Source organism: Solanum verrucosum, unplaced genomic scaffold (assembly GCF_900185275.1).
Source record: "Solanum verrucosum unplaced genomic scaffold, falcon-dt-bn FXZP01000038.1, whole genome shotgun sequence".
In the NCBI taxonomy this organism is placed as follows: Eukaryota; Viridiplantae; Streptophyta; class Magnoliopsida; order Solanales; family Solanaceae; genus Solanum; species Solanum verrucosum.
In genome coordinates this window covers 3,057,821-3,078,850 of record NW_026020564.1, presented here as the reverse complement: position 1 = coordinate 3,078,850, position 21,030 = coordinate 3,057,821, and the positions used below count along the sequence as shown (strand labels likewise).

Sequence of the window (21,030 nt, the reverse complement as noted above, 5' to 3'; positions counted from 1 at the left end):
AGCATTTGAGAACTTTTGGATGTCTTTGCTATGGACATCAGAATAGAAAGCCTCGAGATAAATATTCTCCACGAGCAAAATATGGCATTTTTGTTGGATATCCAAGCGGTCAAAAGTGATATAGAATTTATGATCTCGAAGATAAAAAGATTTATGTTTCACGTGATGTACAATTTTTTGAAGACATTTATCCTTTTGAAGGCTCTCAAGAAGCAAAAATGATGCCGCGTCTTGACTTAAGTGAACCGATTACATCTGATGAACCATCTGGACAAGAAACAAATTGCATTAGACATTGTGACACAAGTGAGAATTGTACTGTCATTGAGAATTCAGAAGTTGTATCCACAAGCACCTCTACCCTACCAGTAACTTAACCAAGCCCTTATGCATCTTCTTCTTATGGTTCTTCTGCTATCAATCCATCTACTGCATCTAATAGCATTAATTCTATTATCCTTGCACTTGGTAAACGCTCGCGACAAGTCTCGCGTAAGTTGTCAAGGTATGATTATGTTTTGCCCCCTTTTCTTGCTTAGTTAAATGATCAGCCGCTCTCTCCCAGTCCATCAGCCAACTCAATGGTACATCCTCTATCTCACTCTATTTCATATTCTAAATTATCATCCAGTCACAATGCTTTTTTGGCAGCCATCTCATCTGTTGATGAGCCAAGATCCTTTACTCAAGTAGTTAAGCACACACTTTGGAAAAAAGCTATGGCAAAAGAAACTTCAGCTTTGGAAGCCAACCATACTTGAACTTCACAAATTTTACCTCTAGGTAAATGGGCCATAGATTCAAAATGAGTCTATAAAGTCAAGTACAAACCTGATGGGAAGTATTGAACGCTACAAGACGCTCTTGGTAGCAAAAGGATACACTCAGATTGAAGGGGTTAATTTTCATGAAACATTTGCGCCTATTACAAAACTTGTTACTGTTCGTTGTCTGTTAGCGGTTGCTGCGGTTCAAAATTGGGAACTTTATCAATTAGACGTCAACCATGCTTTTCTACATTGAGACTTGCATGAAGAAGTTTACACGAAGATTCCACAAGGCTATGCCAAACAGGGGGAGAAAAGAGTCTGTCGATTACAAAAATCGTTGTATGGTCTCCGTCAAGCATCTCAGAATTGGTGTAATAAATTCACTACTTTTTTACTTTCTCTTAGTTACTGACAATCAAATGCAGACTATTCCTTGTTTACATTGTCCCACCCTGGAGGTTCCTTTGTAACCATTCTTATATATGTGGATGATCTCATCATCACGGGACATGATTCTGATTGCATATCCAAGTTGAAAGAGCATTTAAATGCAAAATTCCATAACAAGGATCTTGGAAAACTCTAGTATTTTCTTGGCATTGAAGTGGCAAGGTCACTAGCAGGAATTGTACTAAGTCAACGTAAGTATGTACTTGATACTTTGGTAGAGAGTAAACTTACAGGTTGCAAGTGAGCAAGTTTCCCTATGAAGCAATAACATAAACTTTCCTTGATTCTGGAGAAATTTGTCATGATCCAGGGTAATATCGCCATCTTGTCGGACGCTTGCTTTATCTCACCATCACTCGCCCAGATATTAGCTACATTGTTCATGTACTTAGCCAATTTCTGCATGCGCCAAGGCAACCTCATCTAGAAGTTGCTTATAGAGTCTTACACTATCTCAAAAGAAATCCAGGTCAAGTGATTCTATTCCCTTCGGATAATTCACTATCTATAAAAGCTTACTGTGATGCAGATTGGGCAGGGTGTCCGATGACACGTCGATCAACTACATGATACATTGTATTTCTCGGTAAATCACCCATTTCTTGGAGATCTAAGAAACAAACGGTGGTGTCTCGTACCTCTGTTGAAGCTGAATATAGAGCTATGGCCACTACTACTAGTGAGATTGTTTGGTAGCTTCGGCTTCTACAAGATCTTCAAATAAAACATGCAACAGTTGTTTGTCTTTTTTGTGATAACCAAATTGCTATCCATATCGCCGCCAATCTTGTTTTTCATGAACGTACCAAGCACATAGAGATAGATTGTCACTTCATTCAACAATATGTACAATCAAAGATAATTATGGCTCATCATATCTCTTCACAGAACCAATTGGCTGATATACTCACAAAGGCTCTTGGTCATGACGAATTTCATAAGTTGTTGGGCAAGTTGGGCATTTCCACAATTCATGCTCCAACTTGAGAGGGAGTATTGGAAGATCTTGTGTGATTGCGATCTTATGTGATTGCACAATCAGAGGATATGTTTCCTTAGATATATAAATCAGAATATATGTAATTAGCTTCAGAGGATATGTTTCCTTAGATATATAAATCAGAATATATGTAATTAGTTGTAAAGATATGTTTTCTTAGTTATAGAGTCGGTACAACTTGTATATAACATTGAAATGTATTATCAATAAATGTATTTCACTCGGGTAATCTTATTTTACAAAATGAAGCAAAATTAATATTGGTTTTCTGTAAGATTGGAAAAAAAAGATTTTTTGCAGAGAATTTTTAATTCTTATTGGTTTTCTTTGCTCACTTTTGTATTGAAGCGGCATGGATGAAATGTAGGCTCACATTTGGTGTCATGTATATATGATTAGAATATATTATTAAGACTTAAAAGGTTAAATTTTATAAAGTTATTGTCAGATCAGTTGTGCGGTATGTAGCGGAGTGTTGACCAATCAAAAACTCACACGTCTAAAAGATGAAAGTAACAAAAATGACGATATTGACATATGTGTGTGGGTATATTAAAAGATAAGATTTGGAAGAAGATATCCTAGACAAATTGGTGAGAGCAGCTCCCATGTGTTGGACAAGATACGAGAGGCAATATATATAGAAATGGTTCGTACATCTGAAGAGGAGTATACAAATGTAGTCTCAGTGAGGAAGTGTGAGATATTGACTATGGTGGATATGAGAGAGGTAAATGTTGGGGAGAGACGATTAGACAAGATATATATGACATACTTTCGGCTTATCTAGGAAATGTCTCTTGATAGGAGGAAATATATATATAGAGGTCGAATATTAGGGTAGAAGATTAGTAAGTAGTTGAGCATTGTCTAATTTCTTTTATCAATATCATTATTACACACATACTATCTTGTTCTTCGATTATATATATTATTACTTATTGTCATTTTTGCTTCGATTATCATATGTGTTGTTGCTACTGTTCTCTTCTCCATTCAGGCTTTCTTTAACCTTTTTCTAATCCAATAACCCTTTTCCAAAATATGTATATTAGATAGTCGGTAGAACTTAATCAAGCAATTAAATGCATGATTTCATATTTTTGCATTACTTAAGCATCCTCATTTGTAGTATCATCACAAAGTGTATTATAAACTCTATGGTGATCATAAAATATCTAGTTTTCTCTAGCTCTTATTTTCTTCATGCTTGCTAATTAGTAGAGGTTCGTTACCTCATTAAGATTAGTAAGGTAAGGCCTAGTCCCTCTTGCTTGTACTTTTTCTCTTTGCGATCTTTTTCTCTTTATTAATAAAACTATCCCTAGGCACACCCTGCCTAGCGTAATTGCTTTAAAAAAAAAGAAGCAATTGAGTATTTTTTGGGGATTTATATTTATCCAACATTTCATAACTGTGTCGTCTACAAACCATATCTATCAACTTTATAATGTTTTTTTTAAATGGAAGGGTTTAAAGTACCATTAAACTATTAAAATGGATATAAAAAATACTCTTCATTAATCTATTAGCCACGAATGCTCTTGAGGTTAACTTTCGTGGCCCTTTATTACCCTTCTCACAAACAGTCCCATTAGTTTTGATTACTTATTTTTTTTCTAACGAATTAGAATGTGTCACGTATTAAATGAGAAAATTAATTAGCTCAATTAATGGGGCTGTTTGTGATAAGAGTGATAATGAGCCACAAAAGTTGACTCCAAAGGTATTTTGTGGCCTATAGGTTAGCAAAAGCTATTTTTATATCAATTTTAATAATTTAAGAATATTTTAGATTCTTCTCCATTTTTTATATTATCATTTTTAATTTTGGTGTATCGAAAAAGACAACACATTCCAAAGTTAAAATGAGATATCATTCATGATTTTAATGCATATTTTAGAATCACTAGCTTTCCATGAAACACATTCAATTTATAATAGACTCTCAACGGATGATCGAGTGGCAAAACTAGGCATCAACATTGAGCCTGGATGCTACTGTTGTGTGAATATCCCTGATAACAACTCACTGGAAATTGCCGATCATCTTTTATGCAAAGGGAACCTTGCAAAAATTATTTGGCAAAGTATTGCGAATTCTTTGGGTGTGAGACTGATCCAGAATTCTCTAAAACTTCTTTTACTTAACTGGTGGAACACTCATACCAACAACTCCATAGCGTCCTTCATTATCCAAGCTCTTCCCCCTATAATTTGTTGGGAAATTTGGAAGACGAGATGTGCTAACAAGTTTGAGAAAGTTAAACCCTCTCCTTACAGAACTAATGTTAATATCTTATTCACTCTTTTGCAGATCACGAGGAGGAAGTTTAGAAAAGAAAATATAGGGGAGACGTGGCGAAGTCTTTCCAACAATTTTTATGCCAATATTCACCAACATATCAGCAATCCCGTTAAATGGATTAAACCTCCTGCTAGGACTTTTAAACTCAATAGTGATGGTAGCTGCCTTCAAGGTTCTTGCGGAGGAGGAAGACTGATTCGAGACTCTTTTGGTCATACTATCTTTGCCTACTCAATCAATCTAGGGCCTGGCACAAGAAACATGGCTGAAGCAGCAACCTTACTATATGGCCTTAAATGGTGTGCGGATAAAGGTCTCACAAATGTCTGGGGGAAACTGATTCTTTGCTCCTAGTAAATTGCTCCAATAAAGAATGGAGACCCCCCTGGAGAATCAAAGATATGATCCAAGAAATTATGAAAATAGTTGAAGATCATGGATATCACATAAGTCATTGCTTTAGAGAAGCAAATAAACCTGCCGACAAACTTGCATCTCTTAGCCATGGCGCAGAGGAGATCCATGTCTTCAACTCCTTCTCCTCTCTCCCTAAGCAGGTTAGGGGTCTTATCAACATGGATAGGTGGGAGTTCCCATCTTTTCGAATGAAACCAGTAAAGCCTTCTTATCTGGTCTATGAGCCTCCATAGCTTAAGCACAGCATATCAAGTCCAGTTAAACTCCACAATAACTTGGACATTTTTTGGTGTTACGTATTAGTAGAGCTTGTCTATAGTACCTCTACACTTTGATCATGTAAAAGTTTGGGATGCCAAACTCAAAGCTGTAATTTTTGCCATCATGAATGATCAAATTTGAAAATTAAAAATAAAAATAAAAATACACAATTCACCAGGAAAAGAAGATAACATCACAAATCACCATTCATAAAGCAAAAAATATGAATCTTGAATTTAATTTTTGTGCACTGATCGTGCCTATAATATTTTTGTACTAGTAATTTTATAATAATATGGTCTAATAAACCGGAAAATAGAATAATTATTTGTTACGAATACACTACAAGATCACTATTTTCCTATTGAAATTTCTCACTGAAATATGTTTTGTGGCTATTTTTACAAATATTTTGATTGAAGTATAGTAGTAGTGTGTTTTCACTTTTCACATAGAGGCTTCCCCGTATTTCAGTGAAAAAATGAGTGAAAAAATGAAACAAATTTTCCATTAATTCACGAGGGAAAAAAACACTAATTCTAATAATGACATATCATATTAAATTATATTTTATATTATAAATTTATTTTGTATTATCAGCCTATATAATTTAATTTCTTAATCGAAACTTTCCCAACGATATTCTATCAAATAGTCAATTAGAGCATAAATGGAGGTGGCTGTGTGCTATTTTTCCGTATAAAACTATTCTTCATTAGAATTTCAATTTTTCAAATTTGTGGTGTCATTCAATTTTCTTCTAAAAATTAACAGCACCATACCAAATGTGTTCTAGTGGTTCAATTCCATTCAAAATTTAAAAAAGACCCCTCCAAATTTAACATCTCATCCAAATCTATGCAATACCATTTTTCTTTTTCTAACATAATGCATTTATGAAATAATGATTTCTTTGAAATATAAATTGTTGAAATATTTCCGATTAAGGTCTTTATGTACCTTTACTTATTTACCTTTTATGTGAATTTTGAACATCTAAAGTAGGAGCGGATGAATTTTGTACATCCGCTCCTACTTTTATTTGTCTCTTGATTTTCACTTCATCCTTTCCCAAACTTATACTCTCTCCGTCCATCTTTGTTCACTATACTAAAAATAGTTATCCAATAATACTTGTCCAGTTTGGAAAATCAAGAGACTATTTACCCTATTGCATCTATTACTATTAAATAAAACTCTCTCCATTCAGTTTTACTTGTCACTGTTTGACTAGACACATTCATTAAGAAAACGGAAAAGGGCCAAAAATACCTCTGAGCTATCCGAAAAGGTTTAAATATACCCTTCATTCACCTATTGGGTTAAAAATACCCCTCAATCCATTTTTTTGGTTCATTTTTACCCTTAAAACTAATAATATTTTATTTTTAAATTATTATTATTATTAATTATTATGTGGCATCTTTCTATGGGATAAATTTAAATTACAACCTATCAAATTTTCTCCTACCCGCCCCGACCCATATCCACATTGCTGGACCCAGATCCAAATAAAACAGCCATTAGGTTTCAACAGGTATCAGTTTATAGTGAAATTTAACGTCTATTTTTATTGATTAAACTCTGTAAATTAAATGTAGCTCGTATTAACATGACCCATCAATCATTTGGGGCATGATAATTGTTACTGCTTAAAAGAAAAAGACCGTATTTACTTGATTTTTACTAGCTTAATTATCCACTGCATAAATACTTAAGTCTCTGCAGATGCATTAGAAAAATATTCTACTTCATACAGTACACAGATCGTACCATCAATACATACAAAAGTAGTTAAGTTTGAAGTTTTTCACTTACAGCTCCAACTAGTGCATCTAATTAGATTTTCATAGATTGACTTGGCTGTGAAAACATTGTGCCTCTCATTAGATTTTTACTTCAAATATGGTATGCATCTCAATAGAATTTTAAAGGTAATTAAGTTAAAGGGGGAGAGATAGGATCATCTTTTAATTGGGTCTAGGTTAAGAAATGCGGATATGGGTCGGGGTAGGTAGAAGAGAATTTTATGGGTTGAAATTTAAATTTATCCAATAGAAAAATGTCATATAATAATTATAATTAAAATAAGTAAAGGTGGTTAGTTTTAAGGGTAAAAGTGGATCAAAAAGGTGGATGGAGGGGTATTTTTAACCCAATAGGTGAAAGAAGGGTATATTTAAACTTTTTCGGATAGTTCAGGAGTATTTTTTGCCCTTTTTCGTTATATTAATTTGATCAATATTTTAAAAATATATAATTTTTATCATATTAATTAACGTGAGGAAAATTGCTATATGAGGTACGTACTTTTTATATAGTTCTTAAAAATATATAAATTTTAATTTCAAAATAAGCTTTAAAATTAATTAATTTCCCAAAAAAGCACAAAGCATGGCAATCAATTTAGAATGGGTTCTAGCTAGGAGCGTTATTCCCAAATAAATAATTATAATTAAAAAAAAGTAAAGGCGGTTAGTTTTAAGGGTAAAAGTGGATCAAAAAGGTGGATGAAGGGTATTTTTAACCCAATAGGTGAATGAGGGGTATATTTGAACCTTTTCGGATAGTCTAAGGGTATTTTTGACCCTTTTCCATTAAGAAAATAATTACATTGATATAAGTATTTTACCAAACTATCCCTATTAAATGATGTTTAGTATTAAGTCTTGAAAAATGATGTGGAGAATAAATATTTAATGATGAGGGTAAAACAGGTAAAATAAATAATTGACTTTTCGTGATATGTCAAAAATGACAAGTAAAAATTAAAATCTATTTTAAAAATACATGTTAGGTGAAAGTGAACAAAGGGAGTATCAATATTTAACACATTTTTCAAAACATTAGATTTAATATACTCAAAGGGAAATGTAGTAATATTACCCCTAATATTTATTGTTTCTTAAGGTGTGTGCCAAATCATTAGTAGACAACTATTTTTGGACAGAGAGTGTGAAGAGAATATTATATATATGGTGGCCAAAATCTCTAATTCCTTCAATAGAAAAATAAAAAGAACTTTGTGGACAAAATGTGGTTGAAATACTCTAATTCTACTGTCAAAAATGAAGAGTTAGTTCTTCTTAAAGAAGAGGAAGAAGAAACATTATCACTTTGTGATTTGCCTACCAATATTGAAGAAAATCAAACAACAAAAGAATCTCCTCTTGCAAGTGTAACAAAACAAGATCAAGCATTTGATTTTTGCTCATGTGTTGGTGACTCTTTTTAAAAAAATTCAGCAATGTTGTATCCCCTCAAATAAATATATATATTTTTTTAACATAACTTCTAATAAACGTTCGAATAGTATTTCATTGAAATTTAAAGGAGTAATAAGTATTTGAAAAAAGAAATGTATTTGTAGATTGAAGTTATTTTGTACCTGAATTTCACTTGAAAATCATTACTTATTTTTATCAGTAACTAATTATTTGTAAATTATAAAATACTAGTCAAATCAGGAAAATGTGATTAGAAAATTGATTTAGATCGCAATTTGAATCATAAGGGTATCACTAACTCTTATATTCTTTGGAGTAAAGTTATATAATTAGAATTTCTGACTTCTGATTAATTAATTTGTGCATTGTCAGGACAGGGTCCATGAAACATTGTGACCACTCAATTGGGATAACAAATTCAAGTTTTAATTCTTCCATTACAAATTCTCTCTGTTCCAGCTCGTACGAGCCTCAGATTCGAAATCCATTTCATTCTCAACCAAGTCCGACACCCCAGATTCGATTTTCAAAGATTACAAACATCAATAGTTGCACTTGAAAATCGACTATGTGGAGCTTTTTTCGTGTTGGCCTAGTGACAATACCAGAAATAGCATTACAAGATCTTAAAATTCGACATAACAAGAATTCCAACATTAGCCAAAATAACAACAACGACAATAGAATGAGATCTCTTCAAAGGAAAAGGGCATTTCTGGGAAGCTGCAAATGTTCAATTGAAACAGTTCCGTCAAAAATTGTTATCATAAACAGAGGCAACATCAATTGTAGAAGGACAGTCTAGTGCACAAAACATTCTACCTAAGTAAGGTCCAGAGAAGGACTTCACCAATTGTAAATGACACATCATCCAACGTTTCTTCTTGGGTTTCCCACCTCGTGATGTTTGATATTGGCAGCCTCGACTATTTCAAATTCAGGCTATATAAGACTCATGAAAAGAAAAATATGTTTTCTAAAATAATATGTTTCATTCTAAAGTTTGAATTTATCACACTGATTATTATGGGTCAAAAACCAAACAGTATCACAGATGCTTGAACTTGGTTTAATTTTTTGTACTATTACTATTCCTTCCGTTGAATATGTAACATATTGTAGTAATTATTTTTACTACTTTTCCTTTTCTTTGGAAAAGGGTTAAATTTACTCTTTTACTTTTGAATATTATGGGATATTTGCATCTAACTTTTATTAGCTTATCGTGTCAAAATTATCCCAGTCATTGACAAAGTAATAAAAAAAAGGCCAAATTCATCGGCGGCCCCCTGAAGTTGGCACCAAGTTTCACTTAGACTCCTCAATTGGGCAATGTTCATTTTAGACACCTTATGTAAGGTCCCTCTATGTCATTTTGCCACTTTTTTGACAATAAGCAGAAAGTTGAAGGAGAGCGTAATACACTCGTTGATGACGTGACAAACAACCAATTAAATGATTACATGTGTAATTTCAAGTTAAAAATTATTTTAAAATCTACTTAGTAAATAAAATAAAAATATTATTCTAAAAAAATCAATTTAACCTCCACCCCCCCAAGTAGTTGTCTTCTCTACTACACCCAACTTTTTTTTTAATCAATTTTTTAAATTGTTTCGGATCTCTTTTGTTCTTTCTTTTTAGTATTGCTTTGTGGGAAGAAAAGAGGGAGAAGAAGAAAGAAAGAAAGAGAATAAATATGTGTTGGAATTCAACCCTCTTGAATTATGTAAAGGAATACGTACTCACTATTTGTTTCTCTTTATTTGAAGCTTAACGATAAATAATTTTGTATAACACTTTGCTCAACAGTTTGTATTATTTATAAACCTCCAAATAACACAATGATTACAAAGCTATGTAACCTAAGGAATTATAAACTCTAATTCCTAACTATCTAAGACAAAAAACACCAGGTTTAAGTCTTCTATTCGTTCTTCAAGTTATTCAAACTTGTCAAACGAAAAACCTACTCACAAACACTTGATTGTATTAAAAAAACTCTCGACTACAATCGTACAATATTTCTCTCAACTCGCAGTACTCCCCAAAATAAAAATCAAACCTCTCACAAAACTCTTTATCGTGTTTTGATATTACTCTCAATGTGAGTGCTCAACTTTCTTCAAAGAAACTATTGCCCTATTTATAGATCACGCCTCCTCAAAGTCCTTGTTCAACTCGAACTTGTCTTCGCCGCTAATAAGCCTTGTTTAAAATGAACTTGACTAGGACTCCTCCTTGCACTCGACTTTGAAAGGAAAATTGTCGCATAATTGTCCTTAATTGAATGAGAAATAGTTTTCCTTAATTGAATAAGAAAACTTTAATAATCATGAACTCCTTCTTCTACTCGTATTAGATAATACACTTTGTATGCACTTTGACACAACTTGTTCTATGTACTTTGACATTCTTCAAAACTTAGAGGCTTTAACAAATTCCCCCTTTTTTACTATGGCAAATTCTATCTGCTTGCATTGAACAGATAAACACATATGCATGTTGCTTTCCCCTTTTGACCTCAGGCAAAAAACTGGAAAAAAAGTCCCATACACTTCATAGCAAGCAATAATATCATAACAAACCATAACCAAGAAAACTACTAACTTAGTCATTAGTTACACAACAGAATTAAGCAACAAAAGAAAACATTATCCACCAATAAGTCAGAGATGCACACTATAGGCTTACAAAAAAGACACAAAACACATCACCCTGCACAATTAGATTGGTGTGGAATCAGAGGGAGGAACAAGGGAGGATGAGGACGAGGCACCCTTATATAACAACTCAAGGATACTCTTCAGATTCCCTGAATTGATATTCCGTTCATTTTGCAAAGCAACCTGAGTCTGAGCTAGTTCTTCCTTCACTTTACAGTTCTCAGCAAGCAACTTCTCGCGTTCCAGTTTATTAGCAAGACATAACTGATCTACCTCTGCAGAGTGAGCCACGCGTAAGGCTTCCATTTCCTTATCCTTTGCAGTCAGAGAAGCTTTCAATCGTTGCATTGGTGCATTTGCTCCTCTCTTTGTAGCATGTACAGTTACATGATCCACCACCCCTAATATATCATTGATGGATTGAATCTGCAATTCTTTAACTGGAACACCAAAATGCTCAAACACCATTCCCAGCCAAAACCCATACGCCAATCCACACTCCTTTTTATGAAGCATACATAGACCATGTATATGACTAAGAATCAAGACAGGTAAGTTAATTTGAATCTTCGACAACAACAACTCCATAAGAGTGAGATCCAAATAATTTATTTCCGTCCTCTTTTGCTTTCTAGGTAGAACTATTTTATGGATAACGTCAAACAACAACTTATGCAAAGGTAGCATGGCCCCCTTATCAACTCTAGTATACTCAGCCATTGTAGGATAATTGGAGAATCGTCGACATATGTCAATAGCAGAGATATTTCCCTCCAAGGGTGGCCAATCACGCTTAACATAGTGACCCCATCCCATGTTTGGTACCCTGAGTATAGAGGATAAAATCTCGGCATTGAGTGTGAACGAAACACCACAAACAGTACGCGTAATGGATGAGGCAGACCTTGTGGCATTAATGTAGAACTCCCTGGTTTTTCCCCTATCCATTATACGCCTATGGTTTCCTTGAATAAGTAATTCAGTCCATCATTGGGTTGCAAAAGAACCGGTAATTCACTCATCTCATCACTCCCAAGCCTAGTAATCATTCTTCCCCTAATTACACTTCGTCTCCTAAAGGATAGAACCCTAGCAGAGTCAATTTCATCAGTTTCTTTGGGATCAGATTCTTTTGTTTTAGATGTATTTCTTTTTCTACTCTTCTTGGACTCTACTATGCCATCATCAATGTCAATAGGATTAGAGAGGGGAACAAACTTACTTTTCACAGGACGAGTCTTCTTAGTTGACTTAGACAGAAACGTTTCATCCCGAGTACGCTATACAGATCGAGTCACTTGAACCGTGCCTTTACTGATGGGTCAGATGTAGGATTTTCTTGTGCCTCAGGAAGAATCATAGCAATGGGTTGGCAAGAGATTACACTAAGTCGTGATTGTAGTCTTTTAGAGAGAAATTGGACCAATAGAATATCATCGTCATCATCATGAGTGGGATGAACCCGATCCTTCGAAGATGTAAGTTCCCTCTCACTACGTGCACTAGTTTCTTCCCCAAATCAAACCCCAAACTCTTGTTACTTCTTTCCCCCTGAGTCGATGCTTCTTCCATGAAAGGGTATGCAAGATGGTTTATTCTGTACGAGTCGATGTACATGACAACAGGTACGACGAACGAGTTTTCTGGATTATCAAAGAGGATGATAGCATGGTTGAGATTAGATGGGAAATCCATGATTGGAGAGGGAAATGGTATAGTGGTGAAGGTGTTTTAGTAGAGATGGAGTGTTTTGGTGGATGAAGAAGAATGAAAAGTAGCTTAGAGAGAGATTGCTTGGGAAGTGGGAGGGTTTTTGGAGAAGTAAGACAGATGGATTTGATGGTTTGAAAAGTATGATTGGATTTTTGGCGATTTTAAGTCATGATTTCTGACAGCAATTTTAATGAGGGAACGGGTAATGTGCACATGCAAAGTATTTTAGTATTTTTAATAAGTATAGTATACATGCCTTCCATTGTAGAATAGTTTTCCTTGAAGTCCTAATTCCTTGAGCCTTTAATTTCCTGAGAATAGTAGAATTTTTAGTCACAAGTCATTAAGAGTATTACTACAAAAAATATGTAATTTGGGACCACGGTTTATTCTATAAGCAAATATGCTTAGGCTATTTTTATCATCCCTAATTCCAACCGGTTCCTTTCAAATTGTTCCCTTGCTAATGCCTTAGTAAAAATGTTAGCAATTTGTTGTTCAGTGGTGCAAAAATTCATGGAGATTAGCCCTTTCCCAACATTGTCCCTTAGGAAGTGATGACGAATGTCTATATGCTTTGTTCTCTTGTGTTGGACAGGATTTTTTGCAATGTTAATTGCACTTGTCTTATCACAAAAGATTGGAACACAATCAATATGAAGACCAAAATCACTAAGCTGTTGTTTGATCCATAATAGTTGAGCACAACATGAGGCTGCTGCTACATTTTCAGCTTCTGCAGTGGATAATGCTACCAAATTTTGTTTCTTTGATCCCCATGAGATTAAACATGAACCTAGAAAGTGAGCCATACCCTGTGGTACTTTTTCTGTCTGCTAGATAACTGGCATAATCTGCATCAACATATCCTATTAGCTCGAAATTACTCCCTTTTGGATACCATAGTCCTAAGTCAGTGGTTCCTTTTAAATATCTGAAAATTCTTTTAACAGCTTGGAGATGAGATTCCTTGGGGTTGGTTTGAAATCGAGCACATAAGCCCATACTGAACACAATATCAGGCTTGCTAGCGGTGAGATACAAAAGTGAACCAATCATACCTCAATACAATTTTTTTTCCATGGCAGAACCCGTTCCTTCGAGGTTTAACTTAGTAGCTGTGGCTATTGGGGTGTCTATTTGTTTGGCCTCGTCCATTTTGAATCTTTTAAGCAGTTTCTTGACATATTTTTGCTGGTGAATTAATGTACCTGTTGATGTTTGCTTTATCTGAAGTCCCAAAAGGTAGTTTAACTCTCCAATCATGCTCATCTCAAACTCATTGCTCATAAGTTTAGCAAATTTGTTTGTGAGTGCCTTATTTGTAGCACCAAAAATGATGTCGTCAACTTACACCTGTACAATTAATAGATCTTTTCCTTTGTTTCTGAGAAAAAGTGTGTTGTCAATTTTACCTTTTGCATATCCATGGCTTAGGAGAAATTTTGACAACCTATCATACCATGCCCTTGGAGTTTGTTTCAACCCATAAAGGGCTTTTTCAAGTTTGTAAACATGGTCAAGATAGTCAATCTTCTCAAAACCAGGGGGTTGTTTAACAAACACTTTTTCTTTTAGTAATCCATTGAGTAAAGCACTTTTTATATCCATTTGATACAAGGTGAATTCCATTTGTGATGCAAATGCTATGAGTGGTTGCTTCCAGCCTTGCCACAAGTGCGAACGTTTCATCATAATCTATCCCTTCTTCTTGATTTTACCCTTGAACTACCAGCCTGGCTTTGTTTCTAGTTATTGTACCATGTTCATCTAACTTGTTCCTGGATACCCACTTTGTACCAATTATAGTTCTGTTTGGTTGTTTGGGAACAAGGTTCCAAACTTTACTTCTTTCGAATTGGTTCAGTTCTTCTTCCATGGCTATTATCCAGTCCGCATCTTGAAGAGCTTCACTGATCTTCTTTGGTTCTATCATAGACAAAAATGCATTGAAGGCACAATGATTTGTCATACCTGACCTGATGGTTATTCCAGAATTGAGATCAGTGAGTATATTGTCTAAGGGATGTGATCCTAGATATTTGTAGTCTTTTAGGACCAAATTTGGAGTTTCTGTATCTTGATTATCAGTAGGTTTTGTTTGTTCTTCTTCAGACACCCTTTCTAAGTTTTCCTCTTGGTCATTTAGAGCATGGATGCTGATTTCATCATTTTCATCGAGGAGACATGTTCCTTTTTCCTGTTCTTTTGCATTATCAATGGATGACTCTGAGATTTCATCATTTTCTGCAGGTTCTGGTTAGTCATAGTATTAGACTCATCAAATACAACATGAATACTTTCTTCCACACACATGGTTCGTTTGTTCAGTACCCTATAGGCTTTGCATTGTGTGAAGTATCCTAGAAAAATTCCCTCATCGCTTCTTGCATCAAATTTTCCTAATAGGTTTTTTTTATTATTATGAATGAAATATTTGCATCCAAATATTCTTTGATGCGAGATGTTTGGTTTTCTACCATTTAATAGCTCATACGGGGTTTTATCTAGCAATGGTCGTGACATACATTTATTTATAGTGTAGCAAGCAACATTAATGGCTTCAGCCCAAAATTGGTTTGTGACTTTACTAGCAATCATCATTGTTCTAGCCATTTCCTGGAGGGTTCTATTCTTTCTTTCAACTACCCCATTCTGTTGTGGGGTTCTAGGAACAGAGAAGTTATGATCAACTTCATGAGAGTCACAGTACCAAGCAAATTTTGAGTTTTCAAATTCAGTACCATGATCAGACCTAATTAAGATTAATTATTTGTCAAACTTATTTTGGAGTTTCCTTATAAGGGAGCAAAAAGCTTCAAATGCATCATATTTAGAGGCGAAAAAGAGTGTCCAAGTGTTCCTGGAGTAGTCATCAACTAGAACAAACACATATCTTTTCCCTCTCCTGCTTTTTACTCTCATAGGACCACATAAATCCATGTGTATCAGTTCAAGGGATCTGGTTGAGCTTATAACATGTTGTGGTTTAAAGGATGATTTTACTTGCTTTCCTAGAGTGCATGCTTCACAAACTCTTGTCTCTTTGAATTTTGTTTTAGGCAGTCCTATAACTTGTTCATTAGAGATGAGTTTATTTAGTTGTACATAGCTAGCATGACCTAAACGTTTGTGTCATAGCAAAGGATCCTTGTCAATTACACTTAAACATATTAAGTTTTCATCAGATATTTTTTAAGTATCCACTGTATATACATGTTTATCTCGATTTCCTGTCAAAACAACCTTCTGTGTTTTGAGGTTAATAACTTTAACATCAGTTGATGAGAAGATTACCTCGTTTCCTTTATCGCACAGTTGAGATATACTTAGCAAGTTGTGTTTCAAACCTTCTACATGATATACTTTGTCAATTGATTGTTCATCTGATCTACCTATCTTTCTGATGCCTTTAATTTGACCCTTTTTTCCTCCACCAAAAGCTACCATTCCACCTCTTTCTTCTTTAAGTGAGAGAAATTGTGATGTATCTCATGTCATGTGTCTCGAACAAGCACTGTCCATGTACTAATGTTGCTTGCTTTCTCTCACTTTTTTCTGAAAAATTTCACAGGTTAGCTTTAGGCACCTAGATTAACTTGGGTCCTTTACTAGAATCAAAATGATGAATAAGATCTCTATGTATCCATTTAGGTAGATTAGATTTATTTTGAGTATACATGTTTCTTTGAGGTGTCTTATATGTGCCTTTTGTTTTAATTCTTGGACAATTTAACCTAGAGTGATATGAGTTACCACAGATGATGCATAACAAAGGATTATCAATTCTAAGTTGTCAAAAACCTATTCCAATCTTTTGATTTCGATGATTATTTCCCATATGTGATACAATCATAGATGACTTAGTCCATTTATTTGCTTGTTCAAGCTCACATTTAGTCCTAGTTAGTTCAAGTCTCATTTTTGTTGACTTTTCTTTTTTAGAACGCACTACGTCTTTGAGCCTTTTAATTTCAAGTTCAACTTTTGACTTATCACAGATTGTGTCTTTACATGTTTCTTTCAGTTTCAGGATTTCAATTTTATTGGACATGTTCCAAGACTCTAATTGTTGAACTTTCTGTGATAAAAGCTTGTTTTTCTCTTTTATTTCAGCATTGAGTTTTTCAAGATCTATATACTCAAATTTTAAACTAGTTAGGGAAGCAAGTATTTGAGTCTTGGTTTTAACTAGTACCTGGATTGTCTCAATAGATGTGAGCATTAGAAAAGATAATTTTTTCTTAGAGAATTTTATTAGCTTATCCTTGAGATCAGGAAGGATTACCTCTTTTTCTTCAGACTTTGAGTCAGGTTCAGGTTCTGATTCTTCTATGGTCATCAGAGCAATATCATCAGCATCTTCTTCATATATCTCTGAACATGTTCTCAGGCTGCATGCATAGCTTGCTCCTTCCCTTTATTTTTTTTTGTTTAAAAATTCCTTCATTTCCTTTTCAGCCCTTTCCTTTTTCCATTATATTTTTCACATAGGACAATCCTTAATTTGATGATCAGTTTTTCCACACTTGAAGCATCCTCCACTCTGTGGTTTCTCTGTACTCTTCTCTTTGGTGGGTGGTGTCCTTTTTCCAGAATTTATGCCTCTTTTGAAAAGCTTTTTGAAGTTTCTGTTGATCAATGCTAGTTTATCATCATCCATATCTGATTCATCACTTTCAGTTGCTTTGAATCCAAGGCTTTTTTCTTTGCTTCTTTCACTTCGTTTATCAATGTTTATCTCATATGTCTTAAGATTACCTACCAGTTCATCCAAAGTCATATTGGTTAAATCCTTAGCTTCTCTGATTGCAGTGACTTTTATTTCCCATGATCTAAGCAATGTCCTGAGCACTTTGTCTACCTGTTCCTCAGTGGTGTATACTTTTCCCAAAGAGATTAACTCGTTTACTACAGTAGTAAATCTGGTGATCATGTCTTGAAGAGATTCTCCGGATTTCATCTTGATGACTTCGTATTCGGTGCATAGCCTTACAATTCTGAATTTTCAAACTTGAGTTGTACCTTTATGAGCATTATGTAGAGTATCCATATTTGTTTAGCAGAGGTACAACTTGAGATGCGATTAAACTCATCAGGTCCTAGTCCACATACAAGAATGCGTTTAGCTTTTTGCATTTTTTCCCAACATATTATAGTCAGCTTCTCCGTATTTATCCTTAGGTTTTGGGATATCTTTTCCTTCACTATCCTTAACATTAGGGATTAACGGCCCATCAGTGATTCTAACCCATAGTTCATAGTCTTCGGCTTGAATGAAGTCTTTCATCCTTGTTTTCCACCATGAGTAGTATTGATCATTGAATAGTGGTGGTCTGTTGATATGTTGCCCTTGACCGTGTCCAAGAGGAGGTGCAGAACTCATAATGATCTTTATCTTGAGTTATTAGACTCTTGATTAAGATAACCTGCTCTGATACCACTTGTTGGAATTCTACCCTCCTGAATTATGTAAAGGAACACGTACTCACTACTTGTTTCTCTTTGTTTGAAGCTTAACAATAAATAATTTCGTATAACACTTTGCTCAACACTTTGTATTATTTATAAACCTTCAAATAACACAATGATTACAAAGCTATATAACCTAAGGAATTATAAACTCTAATTCCTAACTACCCAAGACAAAAAACCCAGGTTTAAGTCTTCTATTCGTTCTTCAAGTTATTCAAACTTGTCAAATGAAAAACCTACTCACAAACACTTGATTGTATTAAAAAAACTCTTGACTACAATCGTACAATATTTCTCTCAACTCGCAGCACTCCCCAAAATAAAAATTAAAACTCTCACAAAACTCTTGATCGTGTTTTGATATTACTCTCTTTGTGAGTGCACAACTTTCTTCAAAGAAACTATTGCCCTATTTATAGATCACGCCTCCTCAAAGTCCTTGTTCAACTCGAACTTGTCTTCGCCGCTAAAAAGCCTTGATTAAAACGAACTTGACTAGGACTCCTCCTTGCACTCGGCTTTGAAAGGAAAATTGTCGCATAGTTGTCCTTAATTGAATGAGAAATAGTTTTCCTTAATTGAATAAGAAAACTTTGTTAATCATGAACTCCTTCTTCTACTCGTATTAGATAATACACTTTGTATGCACTTTGACACAACCTATTCTATGTACTTTGACATTCTTCAAAACTTAGAGGCTTTAACAATATGAAATATGAGTGTTGGTATCCATTTTTCCGGTAAAAAAGGTCGAGGGAGGTGATTGTAGATTTAGAAAAGTAATACAATGAAGAAAAAGAAAAATGACTTGGAAACAAATTTGAATAAAAAATTTGACCTCCATTGAAGGAATTTAAGCTTCAAAAAATGTGGGAGGTGGTAGCTTGAAAAATGGAGAAGAAGAAGAAGAGAAAATAAAATAAAAAATAGCTAAATTGAGTCTTTCATGCTCTATTGGTGAGTGTGTCACACTCACTTTGACATGTCAGCAAAATGTGTCAAAATGACACAACGAAACCTTACATAAGGTATCTAAAATGAACATCACCCAGTTGAGATATCTAAGTGAAATTTAGTGCCAACTTTAGGATGCTACCAATGAGTTTGGCCTAAAAAAATACATTTATTTTCAATGGTGCTCTACCATGAGTCCATGACTATTAAAATCTCATATGACTTTGACATTTAGGGGAGTTGTAGATGTGATTGGCATGCCACCTCATTATCCACTCCCCCTTCCCCTTCCATTTCTTCTTATATAATTTTGTCTGTGTTTCACACTGTTATAAAATTAAGAAAGAGAAGAATATATGAACGAGAATAATTTCTTCTTACAGATTTACTTGGGGTATTTCATAGAATTTTCTTGTGAAATACTTTCATAAATATCGCTAGAAATTTTCTTTTTTTAATTAGGAATTTTCACTAGGTATCCATTTTTCTGGTAAAAAAGGTCGAGGGAGGTGATTGTAGATTAGAAAAGAAATACAATGAAGAAAAAGAACAATGACTTGAAAACAGATTTGAAGAAAAAATTCAACCTCCATTGAAGGAGTTTAAGCTTGGGGTATTTCATAGGAATTTTCTTGCGAAATACTTTCATAAATATTGCTAGAAATTTTCTTTTTTTAACTAGGAATTTTCACCTCCAATATTCCTTTGAATTTTCTTGGAGATCTTCATGGGGAATTACTTGCAAATTATTTCCATAATAATCTGCAGGCAAATTCCTTTTGGTATAAAATTTTACCAACTAATTCTTGCAAAATTTTGGTAGTTAATCGCAAATAACTGACCTGTGGATTTATTTCCGCAGCTGAATTATCTAGGGATATTTTATATCCGCAAGTAAGAGTTACCTATAAAGATTTTACTATCTGATTTTATTTGGCAAGAAAATCCACAGGTAATCAAATTAGCTAGCTGGGGATTGTAATGTATTATCCCACTACATAAAAAATGATTATTAGCGGCAATTAATTAACGATAGTGACTTAATTATCGCTAAATATATATTTTTAACAACAATTAACATTCTTTGTATGTGTCCCTAAAACCTTTAGCGATATTGGTTCTAATGTCACTTAACTAATGCCGATAAAAAATTTAGCACTCTTTATTAACACAAAAAAAGATCCTTGGATGGATTAACAGGAACTCCTGCAGATTTCTACAAAAGAATATGGAAAATGGAGCCAGAATTAAAGATATCATCTTACAATTATATATGTAGGGAAAAGGCAGTGAGTGTAAATGGAAGAGTCTACATCCTACATAGAGTACCCAAGCACTTTGTAGGCTAGCTCAATTCTCTTATCTATCGGTACAATGCACATGGGCTCAGTGGCGGAGGGAGGATTTTCATCAAGCGGGTTCAAAAAAAAAGATTAATCACATAAATAATAGGCACATACATATATCTAAAAACTTAAATAGATCATTACAATTGTACTCTACGAAGTTTCATATCTTGAAATGTCTTAATAATAGCATCATTAGGAATACTATCAAATACATCTTTTTCTACAAAAGGCACCAAATAACCACTAAAAATATCATCACTCATTTGACTTCGCAAGTCATTATTGATAAACTTCATTGCCGAGAAAGCTCTTTCAACGGATGCAGTGGCAACTGGTAGAAGCAGTGGCGGAGGGAGGATTTTGATCAAGGGGGTTCAAAAAAAAAGATTAATCACATAAATAATAGGCACATATATATATCTAAAAACTTAAATAGATCA

At 34.2% G+C, this 21,030-nt stretch overlaps 1 protein-coding gene across 1 annotated transcript; it reads right to left on the bottom strand.

The window, feature by feature from the left end:
- Nucleotides 1-14,529: 14,529 nt before the first annotated feature.
- LOC125810325 (uncharacterized) lies at nt 14,530-16,262 on the bottom strand. The gene is made up of 2 exons (XM_049489830.1): nt 16,163-16,262; nt 14,530-15,068 (listed from the first exon to the last, which is right to left on the bottom strand). Exons 1-2 carry the CDS (start codon nt 16,260-16,262, stop codon nt 14,530-14,532), a joined length of 639 nt encoding a protein of 212 aa, XP_049345787.1.
- Nucleotides 16,263-21,030: the final 4,768 nt, after the last annotated feature.